The sequence below is a fragment of the Elephantulus edwardii genome, unplaced genomic scaffold, assembly GCF_000299155.1.
Source record: "Elephantulus edwardii isolate Elephantulus edwardi_28Jun2011 unplaced genomic scaffold, EleEdw1.0 scaffold00286, whole genome shotgun sequence".
In the NCBI taxonomy this organism is placed as follows: domain Eukaryota; kingdom Metazoa; phylum Chordata; class Mammalia; order Macroscelidea; family Macroscelididae; genus Elephantulus; species Elephantulus edwardii.
Genome location: NW_006400036.1, coordinates 1,522,019 through 1,536,433, shown reverse-complemented (window position 1 = coordinate 1,536,433; position 14,415 = coordinate 1,522,019). Strand labels below are relative to the sequence as shown.

Sequence of the window (14,415 nt, the reverse complement as noted above, 5' to 3'; positions counted from 1 at the left end):
AAATCTCTGTAAATGTTTATGAAAATTAATAAAATATAATTATAGGGAAAAAAAAAAGAAATCATGATGTACTGTATTGGGAAAGTGTGCTGCCAGTGACCTCTCCAAAGTCCTGAGAAGCAATAATGTCAGTTTCAAGAATAAGGTGCATTTGATTCAGACCACAGTCTTTTCAATAACTTGCTATATGTCTGAGAGCTGAACAATGAAAAAGGATGACAGAAGAAAAATCAATACTTTTGAGCAGTAGTGTTTAAGAAGAGTATGTTGACAAAAGAACAATGTTTCAGAAAAGGTATAGCCAGAGGCAAGGAAGGTGAAGCTTCATTTCACATACTTTGGGCATTTTGCTAGAAGGTGCTCTTCCTTGGAACGGACACCATGCTCTGAAAGATTAGAGGTCAGCGAAAGGTCACCTTCAATGAGATGGATTGATACAGTAACTGCAAAAATGGGTTCAGGTATGACAGACTTGATGAAGATGGTACAAGATAGAAGAGGTTTCAGACCTGTTGTTCATAGGGATGCTATGTGTAGTGGTTAAACTGACCAAGGCAGGAGCTTCTTAGATTAAAAGAATGTAATCTAAAGAATGTAATCAGGGCAAAGGAACACTGTGCCCTAGGCCTGTATAAACTAAAAGCCACTCTCTCTTATAAATGTGTGTGTGTGTGTGTGTGTGTGTGTGTGTTGCATGCTGTAAAACCTTGCTGATTCTGATATTGCCTTCTGATAAAGATGTAGTTAGGGAAACAGGGAAGTACAGCAAATAAGAAAAGAAACAGTAAAAAATATCATGGAGCCCAGTTAACATATTTTACTGCTTATATAATGTGAAGCTTCTCAATAAAAGCTATCAAGATGTACAGGTCAGAAGGACACCCAACCATGAGTTCCTCTCCCATTCTTGACTAACTAAAAGTCTTGAGTACTTCATTCCATAGCCTGGCACTTTCCTGCTGGTCAGAGAAGTGCAACATATGGTGACTCCAACATGATACAGGAGGAAGAGTGATCAGACCCACACACAATGAAAAGTAAAACAGTCCAGCCATTTTCATCTCAGTAACAGTGCCAGTGCGCGCTGCCACGTGTAAGTAATTATTCATAAGGGGATTTCTGAAGATGAGGCAAGAGCTGACTAAAGACCAGAAGATCCTACATCAGCTCTTGAAGACCACCTCTTACACAATAGAACCTAAAGTATTTCAAAGCTGCTGATTTGTTTGCAACCTAGCCACTGGTTTCCAAATACCAGAACTTTAGATGTAGAATTTTGAAAACAAGCTGGTAGAAAGTTTTAAAAAAAATTTTTTTTTAAAAAAAGAAGTGTTCTTAGTGTCATAACTCTGTAAAGTCTAGTAATAACTGCCCTCTTCCCTTGGCATGTTGAAGACATTACTAAAGATACCTTTTCAGACAAGTCTCAAAATCAGACATCCCAGATTCCAATTACACAGAAAAGGGCACAGGACTTTCCACACTGCCATCCCCATTAGAATTTCTTCTAATGCTACTAATGAGCATATCAAGATCTAAAGAGTTAATATGCTTGAGGATCTGCTTTATTCATAACATCTCCAGGATTCAACACCAATACTGGGAACCACTACTGCCACGGGCCATCCAAGGGTCAAGCCTGATCAGCAACAATAGGAAAGGCAAGGCTATTAAAAGCAGAGTGCCCAGACTGTCCTAAGCAGGGCATACTGTTGACCTTCTTCAAGGCCAGCCTCAGCACCAGACATCTATGCTAGCAATAACTGGCACGCTAGCCGAATTCAGCTGAGGAGGTCCAGGGAACTGTACTGCCTCCACTGATGGAAAACAGCATTCCCCACTGAAGTTTGCTGTTGACTTGACAGGTAATGTAATCAAGTTCTTGTTTTATGTAAGTCATTTTCTCAGTTCTACCTTTTCTTTTTTTTATTTTTTATTTATTTATTTATTCTTTTTATGTGTGTACCATCAAATTGGATCTGACTGGTACAGGAGGCGATTGTTCCTCCTTCTTCAGCAGAGCATCTGGTGGATTTGAACCGAGCACCTCTGGGATTGCAGTGCAGTTTCCTGTCACTAGGCCACCAGAGCTCGCCAGTTCTACCTTTTCTTTCAAAGCCTTTTCTCTTTTGAAAGTATAAAGTTTCAAGTGTAAACATAAAAAAAGGAATAATATTAAAGCAGAAACTCTCTCCTTAATGGCTTTTTGGAAGAATTCAAGAAAGCTTTATCTCACAGCCTCTTGTTTCCCTGCCTGAATGTTCCACACCAGACTCTAAAAGGACAAAGTTGGCTTGCAATTGTTAAGTACAAGTATTTTCTTAAGAGTAAAACAAACAAAACACCCAGACTAGAAGAAGAAATTATAAAAAAATTTTAAGCACAAGTAACTCCAAAGGTCTCAGATACCTCAAACAAACAATAACCAGCAGTAGTAAATAGTAAAAAAAGAGAGCTTTATAACTCAAGGTCAATCTATATTCACCTAGAAAATAAAGCAATGGGCATTCTTAGGACTGTGCCAGAAACATCTGCACAGCTCCACCATTTGCCATACTACGGTTTATAAGGATTTGACTCTTCATCTTCTTCTGTTTTTTTCATTGTACTGATGCCATTTATGTTAAAGACTGAAGATAGTTCTGTTCCCAGATTATGTACATGCTCTAATCATTCACCTATAAAGTGAAAAAAAAAAAAGAACCATAAATCTCCAAGTTTCAAGAACCAAGAATGTTGGTAAAACTCCTACAAGTTTTTAATTGAATTGAATAAAACTTAGGTATTGCCTAAAGCCAAAGTGCAAACTTGCTCTCTCTATAAGTGGTGAGGGAACTGTGAATCTTTATGAGAACTTACTGAACAGTTGTAGAAAGCATAAAAAATTGTCTATCAGTCTGACTGAGTAGGAGGATAAGAGTGGTACTGTTTTAGCAGGAAAAGAAAGTAGTTTGATCTTAAAGTTTAAGGTGTTTTGGTTTTTCGTGTTTTGTTTTCAGAAACAGTAAGTGACTAGAAATTAAGTGAACAGTGTAAGAGAAAGTGAAAAAAGAGTAAGAGAATTTTAAGTAATGGTTGCTGTGATGCTAAACACTGTGACACTGATGTGTCAAATGTGGTAACCGTTACCCATGGAGGACAGTGTTTGGTGAAGCTCCTGATTAAAACAAGCTTGGAAGCAGGAGTGGCATCCACTTCCCAAAGAGCTTGCCTCTGGAAACCCTATAATCCTGGAGAAAGAATGAAAAGTTATATAAGTGTTCAGGTCTTTCGTTCATAGGGTCGTTATGAGTTGTCTACAGCTCGATGACACTTAACAACAACATTGGAATATACTGCTGTGCAGGAATGAAGGGCAGTTAAAAACTGGTACCACACAGGATTTCCAATGCTGCTGCTTCCTTGGTTTTAAAACATTCTTCTAAGTGATATAGCACTGGTCTGTCCATTTGTTGCTGTGCTGCTATACACTGTGACATTGATGTATTAAATGTGATAATAGTTGCCCATGGTGGACGCTATTTGGTGCAGCTTCCTGGTTATTTTAATCATTATTATTATTTTAATCCTGGAAGCCGGAGTGGTGTCCACTTCTGAAATATCTTGCTTCCGGAAACTATGAACTTGGAGAGACGATGAAACTTATACAAGTGTTCAGGTCTTTCATTCATAGTGTCGTCTACAACTTGGCACTTAATAATAACAACAACAATGGTAAATTGTTCTGCAGTCATTAAAATGGGGACATTCAGGCAAATCAAGTTTACTCTTGGAAGTTATATCTTAGTCCAAAACATTCTAAGAAAATAAGACATGTCCCTCCTATTGCTGCTAAGATCTTGTCTTTCTAACATGCTTTCTAAGTATACAACTTTCACACTACATTACTTCCAGTGAAAAATGATGCTAATTCAAAAAGATACAAATAGTCTGGGCACGGAAACCCTTATGAGCTCCCAGGTCTTCTGTGGACCCTTGAATCAGCCTCCACCCAAAGAAGTCTAAATGCTGTTCACAAACTGCAACTCCTTACAGCAGGGAGTAGCTAGAGCTGTTGTCATTCCACTCCCCTAACAGCATTTACAGCTGCCATTCTAAAAGGGGCTGCAAGTCTCAGAGCAAAGAAGTCTTCCATCATCCTTCCTCACCAACAAAATCTAAATTATTTATTCTGCATATCAAATATACACACTATCTGTGCTAAAACACACAGTATAAAGCAAATAATGTATTTTACACTCTAAAGAATCTGAAAAGAAAAACAAAAAAGGGAGCTACAGAGGTTAAGCTGACCAAGGCAGGAGCTTCTTAGATTAAAAGAATGTAATCTAAAACCTGTAATCAGGGCAAATGAACACTCTGCCCTAGGCATCTATGTATGTGTATACCTGCAAAATCTTGATTCTCCTGCTGACTTCTGATAAAGATGTAATTTTGGAAACAGGGAAAGTCAGTAAATAAGAAGAGAAATAGTAAAAAACATCTTGGAGACCAGTTAACATATTTTACTGTTTATGTAATGAGAAACTTCTTAACAAAAGTTATGAGGACATACAGTTTGAGAGGACAGTCACCTCTGAGTTCCTCTCCCTTTACCTCTTTTTTTCCCCCCACTGTGGTGCTTGTCAGGGACTGGGTTTGGGCAGTGAGATAAGGCGCCTGATGATTCTAGGCGCCAAATCTCAACTTTTTACCTCTTGGCTAACAGAAACCTTGAGTAGTTAGTTGCCTGACACTTTCCCATTGGTCAGGGAAGTGCAACAGTTATGAGCTGTATTCAACACACATTACACATTACAAGTTCCCTAAAGACGGCACTCTGGTAGACTAGTGGATAGGGAGTTACAGTGCCAATGCAAGAGAGTGGACAGTTTGAATCTAACAGCTGCTCCTTGGGAGGAACATGGACAAACTCCTCTGAAAATCCAATCAGTTCTGACTTGACAGCAATTGAAGAGGTGCCTCAAATGCCTTAACCATAACATCACCAAGGTTCTGCCTATGCACAGAAAGGTACACTATATACTATAATATATACTAAGACAAACATTTGACTAACTGATATTACAGACCACACCTGACTTACTGTCCTGACTTACACACAAATTTCACTTAAAGCCAGATTTAGGAAAGGAATTTCTTCATAACCTAGAACTGTTTTTTATCCACCTCTATCTTCTTCTAGTTCTTTTATATTTTTAATATATTTTAATGCAATGCATCTAGACTTCTGTGCTTTGCAAATACCAGTGAATGAAAACTCTATGAAACAAGTTCTCCTCTGATATATATACAGGGTCAGCATGAGTCAGAATTGAGTGATAAAAACTGGTTCTTGGTTTTTATGTATAACCTGGGGGGGATGGATGATGTGTTTGCTTCCAGGAGGTGAAAGTAATTTAGCACTGTGTCAAAGGACACAAAAATGTTAATAATCATGACTCAATAGTATCACTTTTAAGAAATCAGGAAGATAAGAGAATGTTCCCTGTTTGGGAATAGAGATAGATAACCAGATTAAAGTAATAAATCAATTTAAAAAAAAAAAAGTCAATAGTGGCTATTTCCAAACAGTGGCAGGATTCTACATGTCCTTTTTTAATTTTTTTTAATTGTGATTTTAAGAAAAATTTAGAAAAGTTGGGTTTTTTTGTTCATTCATTGTTGCACATTTCTTTCCCTCCTCCTCTCTTTCTCCTCCCCCAGTTTTACGTATTTTCTTCTTTGAAAATTTGTACCATGTTCTATCTACCCGGGCTGTATGCAGTGCAAACAATGAGCTGCTGTCAAGTCAGAGTACACCCACAGGTGGCTCTCCAGCAGATTTTTCAGAGGCTGTACATGGCATGAGAAGAGACTACCCATCTTTCTCCAGTAGAGTAGGTGGTTGTTTTGAACCACCTGCTCTTGGGCTGGCAGTGCACCTCCTTATCCAGTAGGTAGGTCACCAGAGCTCCCTGCTGGACTGTGTTGTTATTGGTAGGTACCATCTAGTCCAGCACGACTCACAGTGACCCCATGAACAAAAGATCTGAACCCTGTTCCTATCCTGTGTCATCCTCATCACTGACATATTTAGGACTGTTGAAATTAGTGCTACATCAATGAAGAGATGGATACAAATTATCAGGAACTAAACAACTTTCACCTTGATCTTGGAATCCATTATCCTATATCCAGACTGCCTGCAACTTAAATCATCATAACCTATATTGAAAATGCCAAGTATAAAACATATAGTCCAACAAGAGCTTTATCAAGCTATAGTCTGCTTTCAACTATTAAACAAAATGTTGAACTTCAATGTGTTACAATAATAATTTGGGGTGATTAAAGCTCGTCTTTATTAATAAATTCCCTTTGCTATCTACTATTCTACTGCAAAAGCTGGTGCTGGAATAAGTCTTGGTGATATTTATACAAAACAAAGCAAAAATGCTTTCTAAGCAAGTGTATTTCCCTTCCAGACTCAAAAATTTTCTAAAGGGCCCAAGATATTTCAGTCCTACCCCTAAACAGCATGAGGACAGATTTGGAACCTCGGTTTCTCCGTTTGTGAAACACCAGAGGGACTGACAGTCCACAAAAGAAAAGAAAAAAAAGATTACTTCTACTTCACTTTCAGAGGAGCCCGGGGAAGCCTGCACCATCCCGCTCACAGCCAAAAACAGTGGAAAATCTCCGTGGCAAGAAGCAGCCCAGAAGAATATTCAGCAACTCAGCACACCTCCTCAGAGTCCAAAGGGTCCCCTCGGTCTCCTTCCAGAGAGACCACCACAAGCTCTAAAGAAGGTTCGGAGATACAACAGAGTTGCCCTCAGCAGAGGGGGTCTAGCGGTCCCTCCCCTTATTCTGAGAGGTCTAGAGAAGCAAGGTCAAGCAATCGCCCACTTCTCGGATGCCCGACCCCCCCGCAAGGACGCTCCCCCAAAAGTCACCCCCACCCTGGCTCACCAGGGGTCCGGGGCCATCCTGCAGTCACCGCCCGCTGCTCCGATACTTCCTGCTCGCTGCAGCTGACTACGGCGGCCCGCGCGGATCAAATAGCGCGGTTCGCCTACTGCGCGACGGGAAACTGAATTTTACTGGGACGACGGATACCCTGCGATAATGCCTAAAAACGAGACTTTTTTAAAAGAGAAGGCTCTCCTTCGTAACAGTAAATTGCAGCAATCTGCACCTATTGAGAAACGCAGGCTATCACATACGATTACAATAAAACTGCTGTTCGACAGAATCTGAGCATTTCCATTCAGACCTTTGTGTGCTGGTGGTGTGCGCGAAGAACCTGTGTTAACACTTTGCAACTCCTTAGGACAAAATACAATTGTACCATAGGACTTCCTAAGGCTGTATCGTTAAAGTGACCACATCTTTTTTTTTTTTTTTTTTTCTCAGATCAACTGATGGGTTTAATCCACTGATCTTCTGGTTGTTGTTATGTGCTGTTTAATCAGAACTGACTCAGAAACAGGCAGTAAATCGAAAGGAAAGAGATTATCCATCTTTCTCCAAAGGAGCGGCTGGTGGATTCGAACCACTTCCCTTTGGGTTGGCAGTGCAACGTACTAGGTAACCAGAGCTCCTAACCATCAGATTAGCGTTTAATCTTGTCACTTAGAATTTTATCCCACGTTAAACAAGGGAGTCAATAAAGTATTAATTATGTTATTTTATCGCTTTCTTCCCATCTGAGGAAGCTTTATGGCACAGTGATTGTTTGCTAACTAAAAGGTCTGCAGGAGAAAAATGTGGCGACCACCTTCCATAAAGATTACTTTATGGAAGTGGCAACAACACTCTAGTGCAGTTCTGTTCTGTCCTGTACAATTCATGTGAATTGACTCAACCGGAAAGCAATGCTCTTTGTGGCCCAGTGGTTAAGGAGTTCGACTGCCAACCCCCAAAGAGGACGGTTCAAATCAACTAGTTGCTCTGCCGGAAGAAGATAGGCAGTCTCCTCCCGTGCAATTTGCAGCCCCTGAACACCCGCTGGGGTTCAGCTATGAATTGGATCTATCTCTAGTGCAATAAGTAGATTATCAGAGGTCAGAAGCAAGTGAATTATGAAGAAGAAGGAAAAAAAAATCCCAGTAGGTGTTTGATTAGGGAGCTCTGATGGCTTTGTGGTAAGGACTTGCACAACAAACCTAAAGACAGGTGGTTCGAATCCACCAGCTTCTCCGTGAGAAAAATATGGGCATTCTCCTTCCACGTGATTATGTTGTTGTTGTTGTTGTTGTTGTTATGTGCCATCGAGTCGTTTCCGACTCATAGTGACCCTATGCACAACAGCCCCAAACCCTGCTCTATCCTGCGCCAACCGCACCGCCTCTGACACACCCATCCCGATTACCCCAGTCACCGAATCAATTCATCTCATAGAGGGTCTTCCCCTCCTGCGCTGTCCCTCCACCCTACCAAGCATGATGTCCCTCTCCAAGGACCCGTCCCTCCTGGCAACATGTCCAAAGTATGTCAGAAGAAGCCCCAGAATCCTTGCCTCCAAGGAGTAGCTTGGTTTAATCCTCTCCAAGATAAATCTGTTTGTTTTCCTGGCAGTCCAGGGTATATTCAGTACCCTTCTCCAGCACCACAGCTCAAAAGCATCCACTCTCCTTCTGTCCTCCCTAGTCATTGTCCAACTCTGATGCATAACAAGCGATTGCAAATACCATGGCCTGTATCAGGCGCACCTTAGTCTCCAGAGAGACACTGTTGCTCCTGAGTACCTTAGAGAGATCCCTAACAGCAGACTTTCCCATCGCGATACGCTTTTTGATTTCCTGACTGCTGGTGCCAAGAGTGTTGACTGTGGAGCCGAGCAAAGTGAAGCTGTGAACACTCTCAATCTCTTCGTCATCCATCCTGATGCTGCCATTGGTCCAGTGGCGAGAATCTTTGTCTTTTTGACATTGAGCCTTAGTCCATACTGAAGGCTGCAGTCCTTGACCCTTTGCAGCGAGTGCATGAGGTCCTCCTCAGTTTCAGTAAGCAGGGTTGTGTCATCTGCATAATGGAGATTGTTAATAGATCTTGCACCAATCCTGATGCCACAATTCTCCTCATAGAGCCCCGCCTCTCGGATAATCTGCTCTGCATACATGTTGAAAAGGTATGGAGACAGGATGCATCCTCTGAAAACCCACTGATGGGTCAGTTCCAGTTCGATGGTATAAAATAACAATAAAAAAGGTGTTTTAGTACATACTTCCCAAGGATGTCACAGACTTCACGTTGTTAGGTGTTGTCGACAACCAGGACACATAGCGACACTATACACAATGGATTTGAACCTTGCCCTATTCTGTACCATCCTTATCAGCTCATTTACTTGAACTCATTGTGATAGTGATTGGAAAGTCCCTTTTCCAAGGATTGGCCCCTCCTAACAAAAGGCACAGCTGGAGAACAGTATTGGACTGCCAAGAAAACAAACAGATTCATCCTAGAGAGGGTTAAACCAGGCTGGTCCTTGGAGGCAAGGATTCTGGGCTTCGTCTGACATACTTTGGACATGTTGTAAGGAGAGACAGGTCTTTGGAGAGGGACATCATGCTGGGCAGAGTGGAGGGACAGCGCAGGAGGGGAAGACCCTCTATGAGGTGGATTGATTCAGTGACTGGGGTAATCGGGATGGGTGCGTCAGAGGCAATGTAATTGGCACAGGATAGAGCACGGTTTAGGGCTGTTGTACATTAGGGTCGCTATGAGTCGCAAACGACTCGACGGCACATAACAACAACAACAACAAAAGGCACAAAATAGATGAGATGGACTTTTACCATTCTTGCCTCCAAAGACCTGGTCGCACTTTCTCCAGGAGAGAAAATTTGTCCTCTTTGCAGCCCACGCAACATTTTAGCACTCTTCTCCAAAACCATAACTCAAAAAGCATCACTTCTCTTTCTGCCACTTGTGTCCAACTTTCAGATGCATAACAGGCAATCGGAAAGATCATGGCTTGAATCAAGTGTAACTTTTTAAACCGGCAGCCTTGCTCTTCACTACTTTGGAGAGGTCTTTGATAACAGATTTCCCCAACTCAATACTTCTTGTGATTTCTTGACTGCTGGTGCCAAGGATGTTGATTGTGGATTAATTAAATTTTTGACAACTTCAATCTTCTCTCCATGTAGCATAATATTGCCTCTGTGTATTTATTTAGTGCCTCTTAAATTCCTAGAGAAATACAAGAGGGGGAAATTATCCCTATGTTTGTGAGAGAGAAAATTAATTTAATCTCGATGCAGGAGTCCTGGCAAGAGCATGGCTCTCATGCGCATGCGCTCTCCCGTTACCATAACGACCCAAGGACGCTGCACTGGCTGAGTGCTGTTACTGAGGAAAGTCAACTGTGCGGCGCTGTGATGGGTTCTGAAACGTCGCCAGAGACCGAGGTGGCTGAGCTAGAGCTTGAGGCGGTGATCGGCTTCAATGGTGAGGCCTCGAGAATTTCTGGGCTGGGTGGTTTAGGAAGCCCGTGGGCATGTAACCCCAACAGAACAATAAGGCCGCGAGTGGTGCCTGGCCTGGGACTGTGGAGAAGCCACTCTCTCTACCTCTGATCTCTGACTCCCTCCAACACCTGTAGGGACTGAATACTTCTCTGGAAAGACGGGTAAGAGGCTGTGAATTGGCGCGGGCCAAAGCGCAAAATGATAGAGGCTCGACCTTTAACCTCTCTCCCTTTAGGTCAGAGAGCTCGGATAACTTAACCATAAAAAATAATTGCTCTGGCCACTTAAAGGCAAGCGGTTCGAGCCCACCCTCTGGAAATCCACAGGCGGGTCAGATAGGGTTGGTTCCGCTTTGACGATACACAACAACAACCCATTAAATCAGTTCTTCCTCACTCTAACACCCCTGCTAGACCGCAGAGCCCCGATTCCCGAAATGCTGTCTATGCTTGTGATTGCAGCGCAGCTTCTTACCAGTAGTAGGCCACCAGAGCCCACAGTGTGTATAGCTAGGAGTAACTAAAAAAACTCTCCTCCGACATCCAAGCTGGAGAGAAGTCAGAAGAGACCTTGGCACTCTGTTTAAAACTTATTTAGGGCTTTTTGTTTTCAAAAAGGAGCCGTGGAGGCGCCTTGGTTAAACATTCGGCAGCCAATGGAAAAGTGAATGCAATTCACCAGCTCAGGAGAACTTGGATTTTTCTTTCGGGAGAATGACGCTGTAGTCCACTTCCTCAGAGGTTAAACAAACCACAACAAAATAATTAAGCCCACTACTGTGGAATCATTCTGATCCATAGTGGCCTCTACAGAGTAGAGCTGCCCTCTGGGGATTCCAAGCCTCAAATCTTTACAGAAGCCACCTGTCACGACCTTCTCCCCTGGAGTGGCTGCTGGCTTTCAACTACGGTCCTGTAGTTCCCAGGGGTGCACTTAACCACTGTGCCACCAGGGTTCCTCTCTGAAAAATCCAGCCGCGGAAACCTATAGGGTGGTTCTACTGGTGTGCAGCGTCCTGGGATAGGGATTGTCTGAAGGGCTATGGTTTGCTTTTTGGATTGTTTTGAAAATAAATATAGGAATATATTGTGGAATTTTTTTGTTGTGGAGGTTTGGTTTTCGTTTGGGGGAGAGGTTGTAGGAGGGTGAGGGATGAAAAAAAGCAATGGATTACACGTCAGAAAAAGTAAGACCTGTTTTACTTTTTTCAAGAATATTTTATAACAACAACTATAATAATGGCATTTCTCTTATAGCAAAGATTATTTTCTTTCACCTCTGAGCTAAAATTTTTATAAATCTATTATATCTTCCCCATAATCTCGTTCTGAAACTAAAATAGTGCTGTCTAATAGAAAAATAAGCCATAGATGTAATTTTAAATTTGCTATTATTTATATTAATAACAATAAAAACAAATTAATGGAATTTAAAAAAGAATATTTTAAAACCTGAATGCTTTAACATTATAATAATGTAGAATGCAGAACAATCAGTGTCTACTTGAAGTTTTTAGCACAATCTAAAACTTGACTCTTGACATCTTTGTTTTACTCTAACAATCTTTTTTTTTTTTAAGTGAGTACTTATATAAGAATTGTCACCCAACGTTAGTGCTGATTATATAGCATTTGTGAAGTGGTCATTTTTGCTGTTGTTAGGTGCTATCATCAAGTCAAGACCACTCATAGCGACTCTATGAACAGAGTACACCCTAGCCTATCTCGTGCCATCTTCATCATTTCTGACATACTTGAGCCCATTATTACAAGTCACTGTGCTGACGGTTTTAGTCTCTTATTCTGAGCCTCCACCCTTACAAGCAAGAACTGGCCCCATATAACAACATGAGGCAAATTTTCACCTTCCTTGCCTCCAAGGAGCAATCTGGCTGCACTATCTCCAAGATGTACTTGCTTGGTCTTTTGGGTGGTGGGGGGTGTGTGTGTTTAATTGATGAGCAATACAGTATTCTTCTCCAACACCACAACTCAAAGAAAACAATTCTTCTGTCACCCTTACTCATTGTCCAATCATAAGATGCACAGCCATTCTTGTTGTTATTGTTATTCTTAGGTGTTGTCAAGTCAAGAATGACTCTTAACCCTAGGAACAAGTGATCTGAGCCCTGTCCTATCCTGTGCCATCCTCATTATCTCCAACACACTTGAGTCCATTGCTATAGTCACTGTGTCAAACCATCTTGTTGAAGGTCTTCCTTTCTGTCACTGACCCTCTACCTTTCTGACCATGTAATAACCCTCTCCAAGTTAATAGCCTCTCGTATCAACATGTTCAAAGTCTATGAGAGGAAGCTTTGCCATCTTTACCTCTAAGAAACACTCTGGCTTGCACTTTGTCCAAGACATATCTATTCTTTTGGCAGTCTACGGGATATTTGGTGTTTTCCTCCAACATTACAGCTCAAAGGCATCAGTTTTTCTTCTGTCATACTTGTTCAGTGTCCAGCTCTCAGATGCATAGCAAGTGATTGAAAATACCATGGCCTGAATCAGGCATCTTTGTCTTTAAACTGACATCCTTGTTCTTTAGTACTTTAAAGAATTCTTAATAAACAGATTTTTCCAATGTGACTTTCTTTTGACTTCCTGACTATAAATAAAATGGCTGTTATTTATGGATCCAAATAAAATGAAATCTTTGACAATGTCAATATTTTCCCCTTCTATCATATGTGACTTTTTGGTCCACTTGTGAGGATTTTTGTTTACTAGGTGTTGAGACGTAACCCATATTAATGGTGATTGTAGTTTTTTTTCTCTTTTTCTATAGATGCATTGAGTGTTCTTCACTTTCTACAAGAAAGGTGGAGTCATTTGGATCATGTAGCTTGTTTATGGGCTGTCCTTCAATCCTGATGACACACCTCCTTCTCTGCCATATAGTCCAGCTTCTCAAATTAGTTATTTGTTCAGCATACAGATTAAACTGGTATGGAGAAAGGATATAACTCTGACACGTACCTTTCCTGATTTTAAACCAGCTCTTATTACCCCCAATGTTCTTGGGGAAAAGTACAGATTTTACACTAGCACAATTAAGTGTTCTATAATTCTCATCCTTCTCAATGTTACCAATAATTTATCATGATTCACATAATCAAATGCTTTGCTTAGTCAATAAAACACAAGTAGATGTCTTTCTGGTATTCTCTGCTTTTAGTCAGAGTACTTCTGACATCAGTTATGGTATCCCTGGTCTCTTTTTTATCCAGTTTGAATTTCTAGCATTTCTCTGTAGATATACTGCTCAATCTGTTTTTAAAATAATAATCTTCAACAAGATTTTACCTGCATGTTATATTAATGATAAGTTGGATCATGTGTCTTTGTCAGGGTTGTGGTTTTTTTTAAAAAAAATAGAGATAAATATAAAACTCTTTTGTCTAGTTATCCATCTTCCAAATTTCTTGACATAAACTAGAGAGCAACTCGAGTATTATATCTGTTTGCTGAAACATCTCATTTGGTGTTCATCAATTCACGTTGTTGTTGTTGTTAAGTGCCATCGAGTCGCAGGCGACTCATAGCGACCCTATGAAGGAGAGTCCTCGATGCTTGGGTGCCTTTCATCCTCTATCCAGGTTCATAGGGTTTCCAGAGGCAAGCTATTATAGAAGTGGATGCCACTCCTCCTTCCACGCTTGTTTAATCGGGGAGCTCCATCCCACTCTCAGTCTGCATTGGGTAGCCAACCATTAACGCATTTGACTCATCCGTGTCACAGTGTTCAGCCTCATAGCAACCACAAGTGACCGCGGGATGGCAACTTGTACACCAGGGCTATACGACCTAGAGGAATGTCTGAACAAAAACAATGAAAGACTGGCCGGAGGGCCGCAAACTAAAAGTCACCCACCTTTGTCTTGGTCACATCATTTTCTCTTCACTGGGCCAGCTGATCTCTCTCTCTCTCTCTCTCTCTCTCTCTCTCT

General features: G+C 41.2%; 1 protein-coding gene across 1 annotated transcript in view; it reads right to left on the bottom strand.

Annotated features, from left to right (window-relative positions):
• Window positions 1-7,078, bottom strand: part of LOC102853706 (syntaxin-8-like) — a 288,802-nt gene extending 281,724 nt beyond the window's left edge. The window contains exon 1 of the mRNA XM_006900521.1: window positions 6,955-7,078. Within this exon, the coding sequence (XP_006900583.1) occupies window positions 6,955-6,971 (17 nt within the window). The 5' untranslated portion in view covers window positions 6,972-7,078. The remainder of the gene's footprint in view (window positions 1-6,954) is intronic.
• Between the last annotated feature and the right edge of the window lie 7,337 nt (window positions 7,079-14,415).